Source organism: Aethalodelphis obliquidens, unplaced genomic scaffold (genome assembly GCF_003676395.1).
Source record: "Aethalodelphis obliquidens isolate GAN/ISIS:26980383/991018 unplaced genomic scaffold, ASM367639v1 scaffold6, whole genome shotgun sequence".
Lineage (NCBI taxonomy): Eukaryota > Metazoa > Chordata > Mammalia > Artiodactyla > Delphinidae > Aethalodelphis > Aethalodelphis obliquidens.
In genome coordinates this window covers 75,577,841-75,594,412 of record NW_020837950.1, presented here as the reverse complement: position 1 = coordinate 75,594,412, position 16,572 = coordinate 75,577,841, and the positions used below count along the sequence as shown (strand labels likewise).

The window sequence follows — 16,572 nt, the reverse complement described above, 5'->3', positions numbered from 1 at the left end:
TCACCGGGCCCCAAACCCTGATGGCTCACACCCTCACCCAGCTCTCCTCTGCCCTGGCGATTCGGACCTGCAAGGCCTCTCCAGTTCCAGTGTTCCCTGGAAGGCTTCCTGGGAGAGGGAACTCCTGAGAGGAGAGAGGCTGTTCCAGGCAGGGTTCCTGAGGGAGTAGCATGGGCAAAGGTCCAGAGGGGATGGAGGGAGGGCTGCAGGGGGTGGGGGTGGGGTGGGAGCTGGACAGGACCCAGGCATCCAGGGCCTCAAGGGTGGTGGGGTTTGTGTTGAGGGCACTGGGGAGCCAGAGACCTGTCAAGGCTGTGTTTTAAATGATGATTCTCCGTTCCAGAGATGTGACAGTGGAGGGGAAGCCAGAGGAGCCTGGCCCACTGATTCAGGCCAGAGAGGATGGGGGTTGCTCTGCAAGACCCTGATGGATGGGAATAGGGGAGGCACGGGAGCCAGTGTGTGCACGTTGCTGAACAGGAAAGGGAAGGGCAGCGGGGCAGTGTGGAGAAAGGTCCACAGGAGAGCTGGATTCTGCAGCGTGCGGTTCCAGTCCTGGGCATGCCAAGTGCCGCCTGGGAAATCTTGGGTAAATTACCTGACCTCTCTGTGCCTGCGTTTCTTCATCTGCACAGGACCTCAGTACCCCACATCACCTGCGACTTGGCCCACCCTGGAGTCTCTTGGGGCCAGAGCGGGGTCTTGGATCTCCCCTCCGTTCCCACGACAACCGGGGGCTCAGACCTCGGAGCCCTGACGGCCCAGCTGGGGCTCCATCAGGGCCAGCTCTGGAGGTGCGCGGGGTGTTGGTGGCCTGAAGTTGTGTGCTCCAACACGGGCGCCAACGGGTGCAGCTGTGAGGTGGACGCCGCGGGACCTGGAGGTGCGCAAAGCTGGGCTGGGCCTGGGCGGGGCTAGGCGGATGGCCGTGAGGGGGCGCGGTGTGTTGGACCTGGCTGGGGAGGGTGGGAACAGGCTGGGGGCGGGGCTAGGGGCGGGCCGTGCGGGGGCGTGGCTGGGCCAGGGGCCGGCCGGGGCGGGGCGGGGCGGGGGCGGGGCCGCGCCCCGGGGAGCCGACCCGCCCGCGGGCCGCCCGCACCGCGAGGGTTAAGGCGGGGAGCCAGGCGGGCGGGGAGGGCGCGCACGCCGATTGGCGAAAAGTTCGGGCGCGGGGCGGGGTGAGGGGCGGGGAGATGGGCGGGACAAGGGGGCGGGACGCGGCGGCCTCGGCGTGCCGATTGGCAGGAAGTTGTGTCGGGGCGGGGCGCGCGGCGGGCTCGGCGCTCGCTCCGGGAGAGTTGACAAAGCCCCGCAGGGAAGGACGCCTCGCGGCGCGGCGCCCCGGGCCCCACGCCCCGCCGCCCCGGGACCCCGGCCCCGGCCCCCGGACCGACCCCGACGCCCGCCCCGCCCCCAGGCCCCAGCCCCCGGCCCCCGCCCCGGCCCCGACCCGAGCCGCCCGCGCCCAGGTAGCGCCGCCCCGTCCCGAGGCCGGGCCCGGGGGCGCGGGGCGGCGGGGTGCGGCGCCCGGGGCGGCGATGACCGCGCAGCGCGCCCCGCGGGCCCGGCCCTGAGCCCCGCCGCCCGCGAGCACCGCCGAGGTGAGCCCCTCCGCGCGCCCGCGATCCCCGGGGCAGACTGGGCGGGCCGACTCGGGAGGGCCGGGGGCCGGGGCCGGGGGCGGGGGCCCGGGCTGAGAGCGTCCGGGTTCCCGCTCTGCGGTGGGGAGCCGCCGGCACCGGCACGCGCCGCCGCCGCTCCCGCCTGGCCCGAGGTCCTGCCAGTGCCCCGCCCCCGCCCCTGTACCCCACGTGGGCCCCCCCCCAACGCAAATTTGTCCGCTAATGGCGCAGGCGATTATCTGCGGGGCCGCCGGTGTTGTGTGTCCCGCGGGCAGGGCCCGAGTTACAAGAGCCAGGAATCCAGACGGTGTTTGGAGGGGGGGCGGGGGAGGTCGGTAATTAGTGTAAACCCTTTGTCTGCCTTTGATAACCACGGTTCCCCCGCCGCCGCTTCCTCCGCCCGGAGCGCGGCAGGGAAGGCGGGGCGGCCCGCACCCCGGTCCCCGCGACCCAGGGCTGGGGTGCGGGCGGCTCCGGGGCCCAAGGCGGGGGGCGGGGCGACCCCCACCCCCACGCAGTGACCGGCCTCCGAATACACCCCAGGTCCGCACTGGCCGAGATGACGCCGAGCCCCGCGTTGGTGCTGCCGCTGCTGCTGCTCCTGGGGGCCCTCCCGCCGGCCACCGCCGCCCGAGGTGAGTGCTGGCGCCCAGCCCGGCGCCCCGGCCTCCGCCAGCGCCGCCCCTTTCCCTCCGGCCCTGAACCCTGCCACAGTGCCCGCCTGGCGCGTGTGCCTGCGCCCCGCCCCTGCTGGCCCGGCTCTGCCCGCCCTTCACCCGCGGGGAGCCCCAGTGCACCCATGGGACACTGCAGCTCACCCGCGGCCCTCCCTCACTCACGTGGCTCCCCAGCTACCTGTGGGGCACCCCTCACCTATGGGGCATCCCCATCTCATCCATGAGGTCCCTCCAGCTCTCCCACAGGGTTACCCCTCACTCTCAGGGCACCCCCAGCTCATCCGTGGGGCCCCACGCTTGCTGGCCGGGTGGGCTCTGGCCCCAGTTCCCCTCAGGACATACGCACACATCCACACACACATCCCTGCAGTTGCGGGCAGCTGCTCACGGCGGATTCATGAGTGATGGGCTGTTTGGCCACATTGGACCCAATTAGGCCCCTGGGAACCTGTAGAGATCCCCCTGGTGGCCAGGGTTGGGTGTGGGGACAGTGGGGACATTCTTGGCCTCTGGGACTAATGACCCAGCCCTGTGCCCTAGGCCTGCCTATCTCTGGGAAGGTACAGGGTGGGGGCTGGGAGACTGAGTGCCCAGTGCACGGGGTCACTGCATGGTGGAGGGTCGGGGCCTGTCTTAATGCAGACCCTGAGACCACCTACTTCCAGCTACACACTACGTCTCTCGGTGTGCACCACACCAGGGTCTGGACGTGGGCTCACACACCTGCTGTGCAAGCGGGCAGGCCCAGATGCCTCCGGAGGGACCCCTACCCCCGCAACCAGCCCCAGCAAGGGGCGTCCTCGGCTGACGGGTGACGCGTGCCCGCAGACTCCCACCGCCATGCTCAGTGCTGGCCTCCCTCAGCTAGGCGGGACCTGCGGCCAGGCCAGCCCTTTGGGTGTGTTGACCACTCAGGATCGTCCTTGCCCTGTCTACCAGTCCTCTGAGGCTTCGCACCCCTCCCCCCGCGCCGCTGCCGCCCAGCGGGCGCACTGAGACCAACCTGGCCTTATATGGCCACGTTCGGGTGTGGGGTGGCGGGCGGCGGCCCAGGTGGGCCTCATGCCACAGTACCCACCCCACCCCCGCGGCCCCGCCTGCCCCGCCGGGGACTGGCTGGCTCGCTTGAGGGTGGGGGCTGCCCAGGCGTGGCTGGGACGGGCAGTGTCCAGGGTACTGCGGACACTCAGGTCATGCCCGGCAAGGCCCCCCTCCGCCAGTGGCCAGCGGCCTGGACTCTGATTGCTCTTTTATCTGCTTGCACTCCCCTATCCACGCACCTGCCTGTCCTCCGGCCACTTGGCCAGGGAGGCTCTGGAGGCCACTGGCCTGGCCTGGTCGTTGGCTGGAGCCGGAGGTGGAGTGGCGGGTGGCAGCGGGCCGTGGATGGCAGTGGGCGGTAGGGCCTGCCTCGGCACCGAGGGGTCCCAGAGGGACCACACCCTGCTCTGTGCCCGTTGGCTGAGGCCTTGGGCTGCATGGTGAGGGCCTTGGCGGCAGTAGAGGGGTGGGAGCCCTTTTCCAAGGGCAAGGGCCTCTGTGGTTTTGGGGGTGCGGGGTCAGTGCTCTTCCTGAATTGTGCTGGCTTCTCCACCAGGCCTGGACTGGAGGGCAGAGTCGCTGCAGGCCCTTCCCACTTGGCGAGTGAAGAGGCTGAGCGTGGACCTTCTTAGGCTGACAAACCAGTGCAGACAGAGTTTGGGTGGTTTTTTGAAAGCCGTTTTCCCCGTGGTGTCACAATTTCTGGAATCGGTACATTTCTAGACTCCAATCATATTTTTAAAGTTCCCCTTTTCCCAAAGTTTCACAATCTTGGTGGGTTTGTCTTAAACTGTTTGTTTTTTTTCTTTTTTCAAATTTGAAAAAAGAGGTTGGCTTTCTCCATTTCCATTTTATTTCTCACAGTGGGAGCTCTGAGAGGTTCCGAATGAAATGCCTTTTACAAATTACTTTGGAAGAAGTCATTTCAGGGTTTTCTGAGAGGTGCCGCGTGTGAACTCCTCTGAGGATGGCGGTGCAGTGGACGGTCTCTGAGCAGCCAGCCCTGGAGGCCCCGCCCTGTCCCCTGGACCTGGCCGGTGTGCCGGGTGCCCTATCTCCCGCGGGATGGAGAGGACTTGGAGCTGCCCTGCCTTGGGGCTGTGGCGCGAAGGGTCTGCTGGGGTGTGTGAGTCGTTGGCGAAGCATGTGGCCGTCAGGGCGGCTGTGGCGTGTGCATGTGCGTTGTCTGACCTCGGCCTCTGGCCAGGCTGCAGGGGGCCTTCTCCTCCCCTCTAGGTCCCTGCAGGCCGTGCTGGCCAGTGTGCGGCCAGGGCTGAGGTGGACTTGTGGGAGCCCGGCCCAGGCTCTGCGAGCTGGGGATGTGGGCCAGCGGCCCCATTTACGTCTTGTCTTGGGCCCCACTCCTGGAAGGGAAAATAAATCACTGCCTCCTCTGGGGGGAGGAGGGAGCCGAACAAAGTGGCCTTTGGCTGGGCCAGGCTGAGCTTGGGCTGCCCGCAGCCTCTGTCTCCATTGTGGGGGGATCAGTGGGCCCCCGGCTCCCGCCCGGCTCCGCGGCCCTAACGTGGTACATGTTGGTTTTCCCCGGCAGCAGCCTCAGCCTCCGATCACCTGGGCGGCTCGGGCTCGCTGACGTGCCGGGGGGACGGGCTGTGGCCGCCTCCCCGCTGTGTGGCCGTCCACGCTGGCTTCCTTTGCCCCACGCTGTGCCTCGCCTGGTGACTGCAGCCCTGGTGCGTCCAGGTGGCAGCCTCCGTCGGCGGGGCAGCGTGTGCAAGGAAAGCGTGTCCGCGCCCATGCCACCGTCCCCAGACCTCAGCGGCGCTGCAGCCAGTGTGGCCCCACCTACCTTGCCCATCACCCGCTCTTCCTAGTGGTGGCCACCAGGCGCTCCTGGTCAGTCCCAGCCTCGCTCCTCTCGGGGCCCAGGAGAGCAGGGGCCACCTGGGCTACCTCAGGTGGGGTCGCAGCCCGGGGTCCACTGGAGGGAGGTGGAACGCAGAGGCGTGGGCGTCACCCCGGGACTTGGAAGGAGAGGTGGGTGCTGGTCAGGGTAGGCAAGGACAGGCCTCCAGCTGGGGGGATGTCGTGGGCAGAGGTGAGCAGCTCACCGGGGCCAGAGTGGACATCCAGTGGACGCGGGTGCCTTGGTGTAGTGGGGTAGGGGCCTTGAGTGGGGAAGGGCTGGGCCGAGAGGCTGGTCAGCTGAGGGGGTGTCCTGGGGGCTTTTCCACCAGGACATTGTGGCCAGCCTTCCTGGCTCCAGCGAGGAGTCCCGGGGCCTCCATCCACACCCTGTGCCCCAACTGAGTGGCTGGGGGCGGGGCCTGGAGGCAGGCAGGGGGTGGGGTAGGTGCCTACCCCCCCATCCAGCGCAGACGGCCGCCTTGAGGAGAACTGGCCCAGGGTGGGGTTTCTAGGAGCTGTCCCTGAGGCACTGCAGGAGTTGCTCCAGCCTAAGGGCTGCTGAAATCCAGGGTTTCCCATCTTGGCAGGAAACACAATTGCTTTTCTTCCTGCCGGGGAGTTTATTTCATGAGAGATTTACACAAGCTGTGCGCTGTTGAGTGGCTGAAGAGTGAATAACGGGACCTGGGGCAGCAGGCGGGGCGGAGGGACCCCCTCTGGCTCCCATGATCCTGAGCCCTGGAGGAGCCGGGGCCTGCGGAGCGCGCTCTCCTGGTCCAGGGCCACTGCCAGTGGCTTCGGGGCTGCCCTCTGCACTCGTGCAGCAGCCTGTCCGGGTTCCGGCGGGGACTGGGGCTGACTCTGGAGCTCAGCCCGACACAGCATGTGCGCCTTGAGGGCCAGGTGGCCTGCCCCGTGGCCTCTGGGGGCCTGGGGGCGCCTAGTCTGGGCCGGCCTGCTCAGGCCCCATGGCCTCAGTCCTGGCCTCAAGAAGCCCGCCGTGGGCGTGGGCTGTCGTGGAGCAGGTATGGGTGGGACGCAGGGGCTCTGGCCTGGGGTCGCGCAGGCCAGGCTGCTGGGTGCGTTGGGTCTTCTGCTGCCGTAGCCATCGCCCTCACCCTCGAGGTTCTGCTTAAACGCCCAGGGGCTCCAGGCTCAGGAAAATGTCCTCGTCTCCCCTCTGAGGTGACTCTGGTACCTGGATCGGGGCCCCCTGGGGCGGGGCCCCTGGGGTGGTCTGGGCCCTGCGGCGCGTTACCCTGTGCTCTGGGTCCGGTGCCGGCAGGTGTGGGAGGCCTCACTGGACAAGGGCCTTCTCGGTCCTTTGGCAGCTGGGGGAGGGTCTGGGTCAAGTGACGTTGGTGAGGTGGGGGTGGATGGCGGGGTGGGCAGGGTCGGGGTGAGACAGCGTTGAGTCTGGTGGGCCTAGTGAGATCTGGACACCCGACGGGGCTGCCCGGTGTCCAGCTGAGGGAGGCCCGGCGGTGGGTCTGGGTGCTTTCTGGTCACTGTCCCGTAGGCAGCTCACATGGGTCCCCCCCCCCAGGGAAGTGGCCCTGTCAGGGTGATGCTCTGGGCCTCACTTGTCGGTCCTGGGGGTGGTGAGGGTTAGGCGGAGGAGGCCTGAAGCTGGGGGGCCACTGGAGGTCCATCTGGGGGCCTCCAGAGAAGAGGACAGACCTGGAGGCCCCCGGTCTGCCAGCCCCCTGGTGCGCGGCTGGGCAGCCGGTGGAGGGGACGCTCCCGGCGGCTTGCTCGGTGGGTCAGGCCGTCCCTTTGCCACGCCCAGAATGGCCTGGTTTCTGGGGCAACCACCTGTCCTGCGGGTCCTACCAGTTCCACCACAGATCCCGTGGGTCCAGCCCCCGGGGCCGCCCTGGGCCGGCTGTTGACCGGGAGCCTGTATGCGAGTGTGGGTGTGCACGTGTGCCGAGCCTGCCCCCCTCGTGGCAGCCCTGGGGTGGGCCTCACCTGTGCCCCCGCCCTGGGGTGTTCCTGTCCTTCCCCCCCAGGCCTCGCCTTCTTGGGGAGGGTGCTGGCCCTGCGGCCTTCCCAGCTCACCCTGCTGCACCCGGTCCCCACTGTGGGCGCCCGCTCCCCCCAGAGAGTGCCTACTTGCCCTGTCTGGCGTCAGGTACCCAGGCAGCCCGGGTGGACCTGCCCCCTTCCGGCCCCCCAGCCAGGGCCCAGCGCCCCTCCCCACGCCTCTCACTTAGCTTGTCCTGCACAGCAGGACGGTGGCTCCTGGCTGGGCGCCCTCACCCCACGGCCAGGCCCATGCTGGTTAGCCCGATGCTCCCCCCACCTCCCCCGCCCCCTGCCAGAGAATTCCTTCCAGGCTGGAAATTTCTGGGGCTTTGCAGGGCTTGTGGGGGACAGAGCTGCCCTGACGAGCCGGCCGGTGCTGCATGCACCCTCAACCTCAGCTGTGTTTGCGGCTTCACGGGGTGCCTCTGTGGCCCCTGCTGGTCTCTGCCACGTGGGCCCTGGGAGAGGGGCGACGTCTGGCCCGGCCCCTCTTGAAGGGAGCTTGGGGTCAGCAAGCCAGGGCCCACAGAACACCCCGGGCGGTGGGGAGGGGTGCAGCCCGACACTTGGGAACCCTCTCACCCCTGCCACGGCGTGAACAGAGCGGCAGCGTGGGTCCAGATGGAGTGCCCCTGGGGGCGGGGAGGGAGGAGGGGGTGTCGGGAAGGTGCGCCAGGCTGCGCGGAGGCCGCGGGGCGGTGAGGTGTGGGGTGCTGAGCTTCGGGGCGGCCCCGAGGGCCTGTGAAGACGGCTTGGGGGTACGGGGGGGTGGGCATGGGGTGGGCCACAGCTGGGGGTCCCTTCTCTGTTCCTGCCAGCACCTTTGCCTCCCTGGGCCCCGGGGCAGGAGGGCTATCAGCTGGGGTTGCAGCCGGGTCTTGTTATACTAAACGGGGGAAAGCGGTGCTTCTGGCCAGGCAGGGGGAGGGGCTGTGGGCCTGGGCGTCTGGAGCGCTCAGAGGTGGGGTGTGTGTGGCAGGGAGTCTGCGCCCACTGTTGGGGTGTGCACCTGGGGGTCGGTGTGACAGGGTCTGTGTGTGACAGCAGCTCTGGATGGCGGCTGGGAATCCAAGCTGGGTTTGTGGGGCGCCCGGAGCGGCTGCCCCCCATCCCCCCCAGTATCCCCATTCCTGACCATGTTTTCACAGCTGAGGGTGGAGGAGGATGGAGGAGAGGAAGGGGCGACACCTTCCCTGCCCGTTACCTTGACGTTCAGCCCCCCTCTTGGGGTGAGACCCGGCCCCAGCCTGCCTTTGCCCCGTGTCTGCCATGCCTGCGCCGTGTACATCCTGCCTGTGCCCGCAGCCTCCTAGGGCCGTGACTGCGGGTGGGTGCAGGGTTGGGGCTTCCTGGAGGAGGCGCTCACGGGGAAGGCACTAAGGCTGCGTCGGCTGCCCCCACCCACACGCCCTCCAGGGGCCTGCGGGTCTCCAGCTCAGGCCTCAGTTTCCCTGTGGCTGAGGGGCGGGAGGCCTTGTCCAGGTGGAACAGCAGGGCTTGTGTTTCCCAGGCTAAATATAGAGCTGCAGCAGCCGTGCTGGCGGCCAGAATTCCCAGGAATCTGGGGGGCCAGGCCTCCCGCTGGTGAGCCTGCTGGGGGGTCTCTCGCAGAAGCTGGGGTGGGGGGCAGGGTCCCCCGGAGCCCAGGTGGGGGTGGGGAGGGGTGAGGCTGGCCACAGAGGGGAGGAGGGCTGTTTGCTTTAGGACAAGGCTGGCTCCAGCCGGGGCCTCTGGACGGGCGCTGCCTCGTCCCCCTCACTGCTCACAGGCCGGCCCACGGGGCCACACTTCCGGCCCATCTGGCGGTCACTTGGCCCTGTCCCTCCACTCCGCAGGACCGAGGGTGGCGTCCCTGCCACCCAGTAGGTGCCCCCCAACATGGTCTCCTCTGGCGGGTGGGGAGAGGGAGGGCCCGCACTGTCAGGCGGGCGCGTTCTCTGCCACTGAAGCGGGCTCCTTCGGGAGTCGGGGGTGTTGAACCAGCCGCCAGCGGTGCCCCCACGATGCCACTGGGACAGGCGGAGCCCCAGCAGGGAGCGATGCTGTTCCTCGCGCGGGCACCGTCCTCCCCGCGTGCTATCCGGGCCATCGCGTGTGTCCGTGTGGACGTGTGTGGGTCCGTGTGCCTGTGCTTGTGCGTGTGATGCTCGCACCCAGGTGTCAGCCCGGGAAGGGCTGGGGGGTGCCCTTTTGTCCTGCAGCCTGGGAGGCCCCTGTGAATGGTGGAATTTCAGGCAGTGACAGGTGGTGGACAGGGTCTGCCTGGGAATGAGGCCCGGACCCTGGGCGGCCTGGGGGGCCTCAGAAGGTCCACTTGTCTGGGGGCCCTGAAGCCTCTCCCACTGCGAGCTGGGTAGGTGCCTGGGGGGCCCTGGAGACAAGTGAGTGATTAGGGAGAGGCGGGTATCAGGGGAAGCCAGAGGGCTGGCTGGCTGGCTGGTACCTCTGGCATGGCCCACTGTCCAGGGGCTGCGTGGAGGGGGTGGGGCCACCCGAATGGGGCAGGATGTGGAGGGGGGAGGCTGTAGAGGGAAGGTGCCTAGTGTCTCTGTGTCCCTCACACCCCAGTCCCCTGGGACCCCCTCCCCACCTGGGGCCCCAGAGAAGCTGAGCCCTGGGCTGTCAGCTCCCTGCATCCCAACGGGGATGGCCCCCTACCCTCCGTCCGCACCCCAGGCGGAGGCGATGGGGGCCCGTGCTCTGTGAGGGTCCCTGGGCGCTAGTCTCTGGGGGACCCGCAGGAGCACTTTGGCTGTGAGGCGGCAACAGAATCAGCGGCGACTGCACGTTGAAGAAACACCAGCTGGTTATTAAAAACACATGCCGCTCTCAGGCCCCGGGCCCAGCGTCTCAGCGCAGCCACGCCCCCGGCACCTCCGTGCGGCCAGGGCTCGGGGCGTGGCCTTCACGGCCTGGAGTGGCTGCCGTGTGGGGTGGGTGCCCCTTCCAGTGGCTGGTGGGCGGAGTCCTGGGAGCCAGGCCCAGCCAAGCCCCTGGGAAGGGCAGCCGGGTGCCCGTGGCTGCCTCTCCTGGTCCGGGGGGGCCGTCCGTGACCATGTAAGAGCCCTCCACCCTCGCGGTCCTCCCGTGGTGTAGGGGCTGCACACCAGCCCCAGCTCAGGGCGTCAGGCACGGGGGCACGGCAGGAGTGGACTGAAGGTCCACCAGGAGATCGCTCCATAGCCTTCTGATGTCCGCAGCGTCCTTCCCAGCTGGCCCGTCTCTCGCGCCCTCTAGGCCTGTCATCCCCATTGTCCCTGGGTGGCCCCGGGCCGGTGGGGACGGGGATGGGTTTCTTCCCGCTGGTGAAGGGCACCACGGCCTCAGCCCGGGACGCAGGCTTCTCCCAGGGCAGATAGTGGTCACCCAGGGCTGGGAGGCCCAGCTGCTTGCCCTCTGACTCCAGGGCCTTGGTGACCTGGTGTGGCCTGGCTGGCAGCAGGGAGGCTCTTGTCCAGGCAGGCAGACCTGGTTTGGTGCCGCCCATGTACACACAGGCACAGACATGGGCCACCAGACGCAGGGATGCTCGCACGTGCACACACAAACAGATGGGGTGCCTGCAGGGAGGCGGTGGGGGCCGCCCTCGCTCGCCTGCGGACGTGCGTCCTGGGCGAGCCGCATCCCGGCTCCCGTGCGGGAGCGCAGTGGGCCCTGGGTGAACGCCGCCTCCTGTGGTCTGGGAGCTGGGTAGGCGTATCTGGGTGGAGTCCCGGGGTGGGGGCCCAGCAGGGACAGCCCTCGCCTGGCTCCAGTGCCCACACCTGCCTTGGCCCCGACCGACCACCTGCTGGTCCCCTCCTCCCTGAGCGAGCCCTCTGACCCCCACAGGCCCCCCGAGGATGGCGGACAAGGTAGTCCCGCGGCAGGTGGCCCGGCTAGGCCGCACTGTGCGGCTGCAGTGCCCCGTGGAGGGCGACCCGCCGCCACTGACCATGTGGACCAAGGATGGCCGGACAATCCACGGCGGCTGGAGCCGCTTCCGCGTGCTGCCCCAGGGGCTGAAGGTGAAGGAGGTGGAACGGGAGGACGCCGGCGCCTACGTGTGCAAGGCCACCAACGGTTTCGGCAGCCTCAGCGTCAACTACACCCTCATCGTGATGGGTCAGTGCTGGCCGTGCCAGGGCGGGGCCTTGCTGTTCGCGCCTAGTCAGCTCGGGCAGGGAGGCAGACCCTCCCTCTGTGCCCACCCTCACCCTGCATGAGCTCGGCCCACTGCCCCCGGGACCAGAGCCGCCCTGCTCCCCTCCCGGCCTCTGAGCCCAGGACACCACCCCCAGGCCGGGCCCCGCCCCCTCAGGCCTCACCTTGGGGTCCCCCTTCCTCCCGACCCCTTGTCCCCCAAAGTTCTGCTGACCTGGGGGCCAGGGCTGGCTGAGGGGGGCGGCAGGGGTGGGTATGGGGGCCCCAGGTGGTGGTCCCACTGAAGGGCAGCCTGGTGGGGCAGGCGGGCCGGCGGCCTTGGCGTCAGCCATGACTTTGAGGCTCAGGTTTCGGAGTTCAGAGGGGCCGCTGGGAAGGAAGGGCCTTCTGTTCTCTGCCTCTGGGGCCCGGGCTTGGGGACTGGGCGGCGCCCCCAGGAACACGCCCTCCACTCGCTGGTACCAGGCGCTGGCGCCTCGCCCTCCCCCTGGGCTCCCGGGCGGGTCCCTCGGGGCAGGTTCCCTGGCAGCACAAAGGAGGAGCCTGACCCACGCACCCCTCCACTGGGTTCCGGGGTGGGGTCCGAGCGCCTGGCCTTGGTCCTGGGCCGTGGAGGCGGCGGCTGTCACTGCGGGGGGGGCATTCCTCAGCACGCCGCCCCCCCCCAGGCCCCACAGGCCTTCTCTGGGCTGTGGAATGGGAATACTGTGGGTGTCCCCCCCAGCGTCCTTTCAAAGGGCAGGACGACCAGGCGGTATGCGAGCCATGTCAGCTCACCAAGCCCTCGGCCCCTTGATGTGGGCTAGGGTTACTGCAGCTGCCGGCTGGGCCTGGTCGCCACCTCCCCCCGGCCCTGCAGACCCCCCGGAGCCAGGGTGGGGGAGCCAGATCTCCGTCCCACCCACGCCTGTCGGGGTCACCTGCACCCAGGGAGTGCGCCGGGTGGGCGGCTCCGGCCCAGCTGTCTCTGGGATTCTGAGACGTGGGTGTGCACCCATGGCCTCCTGTTGGCGTTTCTAGAGCTTTCCCAGCTGGGCCTGAGGCTGGGGCCCGGGAGCCAGTCCTGGGGTCTTACAGGGGCTGCCGAGGCCCCTCTCATGCACCCTCCCCTCTGCAGATGACACCAGTCCAGGAAGGGAGAGCCCGGGGCACGACGGCTCTTCCGGGGGCCAGGAAGACCCAGCCAGCAAGCAGTGGGGTGAGCAGAGGGACAGACGCCGTCATCTTGGTGGGGGGCGGGGCTGTGCCTCCCCCCAGTGCCCGCTGACTTCTGTGCCCCGCCCCCTCCCCTGCGCCCCGCGCAGCCCGGCCCCGCTTCACGCAGCCCTCCAAGATGAGGCGCCGGGTGATTGCGCGGCCCGTGGGCAGCTCCGTGCGGCTCAAGTGCGTGGCCAGTGGGCACCCACGGCCCGACATCATGTGGATGAAGGATGACCAGGCCTTGACGCGCCCGGAGGCTGGTGAGCACAGGAAGAAGAAGTGGACCCTGAGCCTGAAGAACCTGCGCCCCGAGGACAGCGGCAAGTACACGTGCCGCGTGTCGAACCGCGCGGGCGCCATCAACGCCACCTACAAGGTGGACGTGATCCGTGAGTGCCGGGGCCGGGGGCGGGGCCGGGGGGGGCGGGCTGGCGCCTGGGTCCTGTGCCCAACGCACGTCCCTGCGCAGAGCGGACGCGCTCCAAGCCTGTCCTCACGGGCACGCACCCCGTGAACACGACGGTGGACTTCGGAGGCACGACATCCTTCCAGTGCAAAGTGCGCAGCGACGTGAAGCCCGTGATCCAGTGGCTGAAGCGCGTGGAGTATGGCGCCGAGGGCCGCTACAACTCCACCATCGACGTGGGCGGCCAGAAGTTCGTGGTGCTGCCCACGGGTGACGTGTGGTCGCGGCCCGACGGCTCCTACCTCAACAAGCTGCTCATCACTCGCGCGCGCCAGGACGACGCGGGCATGTACATCTGCCTGGGCGCCAACACCATGGGCTACAGCTTTCGCAGCGCCTTCCTGACCGTGCTGCCCGGTGCGTGGGCCCCGCCCTGCCCCGCCCCGCCCCGCCCGGGCCACGCCCACACGTGACGCTCCCCTCCCCGCCCCCTCCTCGGTTTCTCCTGCAGACCCCAAGCCGCCAGGGCCGCCCGTGGCCCCCTCGTCCTCCACCACCAGCCTGCCGTGGCCAGTGGTCATCGGCATCCCAGCCGGCGCCGTGTTCATCCTGGGCACCGTGCTCCTGTGGCTCTGCCAGACCAAGAAGAAGCCATGCGCCCCCGCGCCCGCCCCTCCGGTGCCTGCACATCGCCCGCCCGCGACGGCCCGCGACCGCGGCGGGGACAAGGACCTGCCGGCACCCCCCACCCTCGGTGCCGGCCCCGGTGTGGGGCTGTGTGAGGAACTCGGGCCCCCGGCGGCCCCCCAGCACCTGCTGGGCCCGGGCTCAGCCGCCGGCCCCAAGCTTTACCCCAAACTCTACACGGACACGCACACGCACACGCACTCACACACGCATTCGCACGTGGAGGGTAAAGTCCACCAGCATCAACACATCCACTACCAGTGCTAGGCTGCCTCGGGGTGGGCTTGCGGAGGTCCGGCCAGCCGCGCAGGCTTGGGGCGAGGCCACAGAGGAAGATGGACTGCGGGTGCGAGGCGCCCCACGTGAGACACACACACACCTGGACGCACACACATGCATGACATACCTCTGGACACACACACAGAATTACACATACACACACACACACACACACACACACTCTCAGACTAAGAAGCCTTTGGGAAGGTCTGTATTGTAACTCTGCAGTGCGCATGTAGCGATGGGCTAGCTCATGAAGGAATCCCTTGGCCCCATGATAAGGATTTCATGGGGGCCATGGTCACCCCCCCACCCCGGCCTGGCAGGAGATCTGAGAGGCACCCTGGCTTTGCAAACCAAAAACTCCGACCCCTTCCCTACGCCTGCCCGCCTGTGTCCCTGCCCAGGCTATTTTTGCCACCACCTGTCCTGGGTGTCCAGGAGTCCACCAGTGCCCTGGGCAGGGGGGTCGGGCGGAGCAGCCCTAGGCTCCGTCCTGAGAGGCCGGAGCTGGCTGGGGGTGCCTCCCGTCCCACTGCCAGAGAGAAGGGGCCCTTGATATTTATATTTAAGAAATTAAGATAATAATATTAATAATGATGAAAGGAGGGCTGGGCCACAGAGACTTGGCCTCTCCTGAGGCCCAGGACCCACCTGGCCTTTTGGCCACACTGGATGTCCACCTCGGAGCCGGGCATCCATTGCCCCACTCCCCGTGGCGGCCCCAGGCCTCTGTAATTTTATATAGAGTTTGAGCTGAAGCTTCGTATATTTAATTTATTTTGTTAAACAAGAAAATGTGCATCCTTTCCTCTAAGCTGGTGTTTCTTTCTGTGTCTGCATCTGTGTGTGCCCGTGTGCCTGTTTATATCTTCCTGTGTCTGCATCTGTGTGCGCCCGTGTGCCTGTTTATAGGACGGATGGGGGAGCGCTCAGGAACCCCATCACCAGGCCTTAGGCTCGGGGGCCGAGGCCTGAGGGTCCCCAGGGCCCGCCATCAGCGCTCTGAGCCGGAGGACTCTTCCCCACTCACCTGCACGCGCCTCCTTGGCCAGCCAGAGTCCTGCACATCTGGCGCGGGGGGCCCCCCTCTCTGTACTGGTGTGGTCCCCCAGCCCTCAGTGCAGGGCCCGTGTTTCTCCCGTCCCACATTCTGGGGTTCCCTGCGTGGCCTTGGTGGGGAGGTGGGCTAGGGCCAGTTGCCTGCAGGGCACCGTCCACCCTGGGTGTGCAACCGTGGCCTCGCTCTCCTCACCCAGCCAGCAGGCAGGGGTTGGGTTTCCCCTGGCCCAGAGGTTCTGGAGCATCTTAAGAAAGGCACTAAGAGCTGGTGTGATTCTAGCAAAGGCCCCGGCGCAGCATGTCCGAAGAGCGGCAGGAGGGGCGAGGCTGAGCCGCTGGCTCTCAGTGCTTCAGGAGACAAGCCCAGGCCCTGCCTGACCTGCCCGTCGGGATGCCCGCCATCCTGACCAGGCAGTGCTGGGCCCACGGCTGGGGCCGAGTCTCCCCTCCCCCGTGCCTCGGCAGTGAGCTGCCGTCTGCCCCCGCCTCCTCCCCAGCTCCGGGCTGGGTCACCTCCCTCTGCTCTCGTCTCCCAGGGCTCAGTCCCCAGTCCCCTTGCCCCTCCTCTGCTGGGACCCCCATGCAGTGCAGGATGGGATCCCCTGTCCTTCTCAATCTCCCCCCATTCTTTGGCTTCCCAGGGTGGACCCCACTCCCGTCTCTTAGGAGGCAGGGGCTAGCTCTGAGGTAAGCCCCGCTGGGGTGGTCCTGACTCCGTGGGCAGTGACCAAGCTCTGGCCTGGTGATGGAGACCACCTAGAGTGGACACCGCGGGAGACCTAGGGCCTGGCTGGCTGTGGGGAGCCGGGCTGCAGTGGCCAGGGGAGTAGTGTGGGCTGCAGGCAGCCCGCAGCTGGTGACCGAACAGATGTTCCCCAGACGGGACAGGCTGCATCCGACGCCTGGTTGGGTTTCAGTCTGAGCGGGGAAGGGTGGGGAGAGGGTAGACGCTGGGCAGTGGGGAGACCTCAGGCTGTGGGCCATCTTTGGGTCACAGGGGATGAGCTGCCCCCTGCCAGCACCCCTGAGGGTACAGTCCCCCAGAACCTCAAAGGAGACTCTGCCACTCCCAGCCCTGTGCCCTTTTGGCCTGAGGGACAGTGCTGTCCACCTGGGCTCACGTGGGGACCACCCTCGTCATCTGCCCCAGGGAAGCCTGCGGGGCTAATGACCTGACGGGCCCCGACAGGCCCATCGGGGCCCGGGTCCTGGTTCTCGCGAGACCAGTGGCTCCGGGCCCATCCCCCAGTGCCCTTTCAGGAGCGAGGGCTGCTGATGCGCTGGTCGTTCTGTGGACATGTTAGGGCGCCTGGCTGGGCGGGGGGTCTGGGCGACCAGACAGACCCATCCTCTTGGGGCTGCCCGGCCACCACGAAGCCCACCAGGACAGACGTCTGCTCATTGGGCCTCCAACTGACCGGCCCCACTCCCTCTGCCCAACACCCCCTCTTCCTTCCCTCTCCCTGGCGCCCCGCCCCCCTTGGGGGCTCCCAGATTGTGCCTGGGCGGAGCCAATGGGAGCGCGAGTGGGCGGGGCCAGGCGGCAGGCGGGGCCAGG

General features: G+C 68.3%; 1 protein-coding gene across 1 annotated transcript; it reads left to right on the top strand.

Moving 5' to 3' along the window:
• The first annotated feature begins 1,532 nt into the window (after positions 1-1,532).
• Positions 1,533-14,769, top strand: FGFRL1 (fibroblast growth factor receptor like 1). Its single transcript, XM_027103986.1, has 7 exons — positions 1,533-1,601; positions 2,166-2,257; positions 11,069-11,341; positions 12,498-12,578; positions 12,685-12,969; positions 13,050-13,403; positions 13,498-14,769. Exons 2-7 carry the CDS (start codon positions 2,182-2,184, stop codon positions 13,938-13,940), a joined length of 1,512 nt encoding a protein of 503 aa, XP_026959787.1. The 5' UTR covers positions 1,533-1,601; positions 2,166-2,181; the 3' UTR covers positions 13,941-14,769.
• The last annotated feature ends 1,803 nt before the right edge of the window (positions 14,770-16,572 follow it).

What these genes read in the sequence shown, in the direction of transcription:
- FGFRL1 (XM_027103986.1), top strand. Translation starts at nt 2,182, where the DNA reads ATGACGCCGAGCCCCGCGTTGGTGCTGCCGCTGCTGCTGCTCCTGGGG. An exon ending in CTACACCCTCATCGTGATGG is followed by an intron (nt 11,342 to 12,497) that starts GTCAGTGCTGGC and finishes TCCCCTCTGCAG; the next exon opens with ATGACACCAGTCCAGGAAGG. An exon ending in CTACAAGGTGGACGTGATCC is followed by an intron (nt 12,970 to 13,049) that starts GTGAGTGCCGGG and finishes GTCCCTGCGCAG; the next exon opens with AGCGGACGCGCTCCAAGCCT.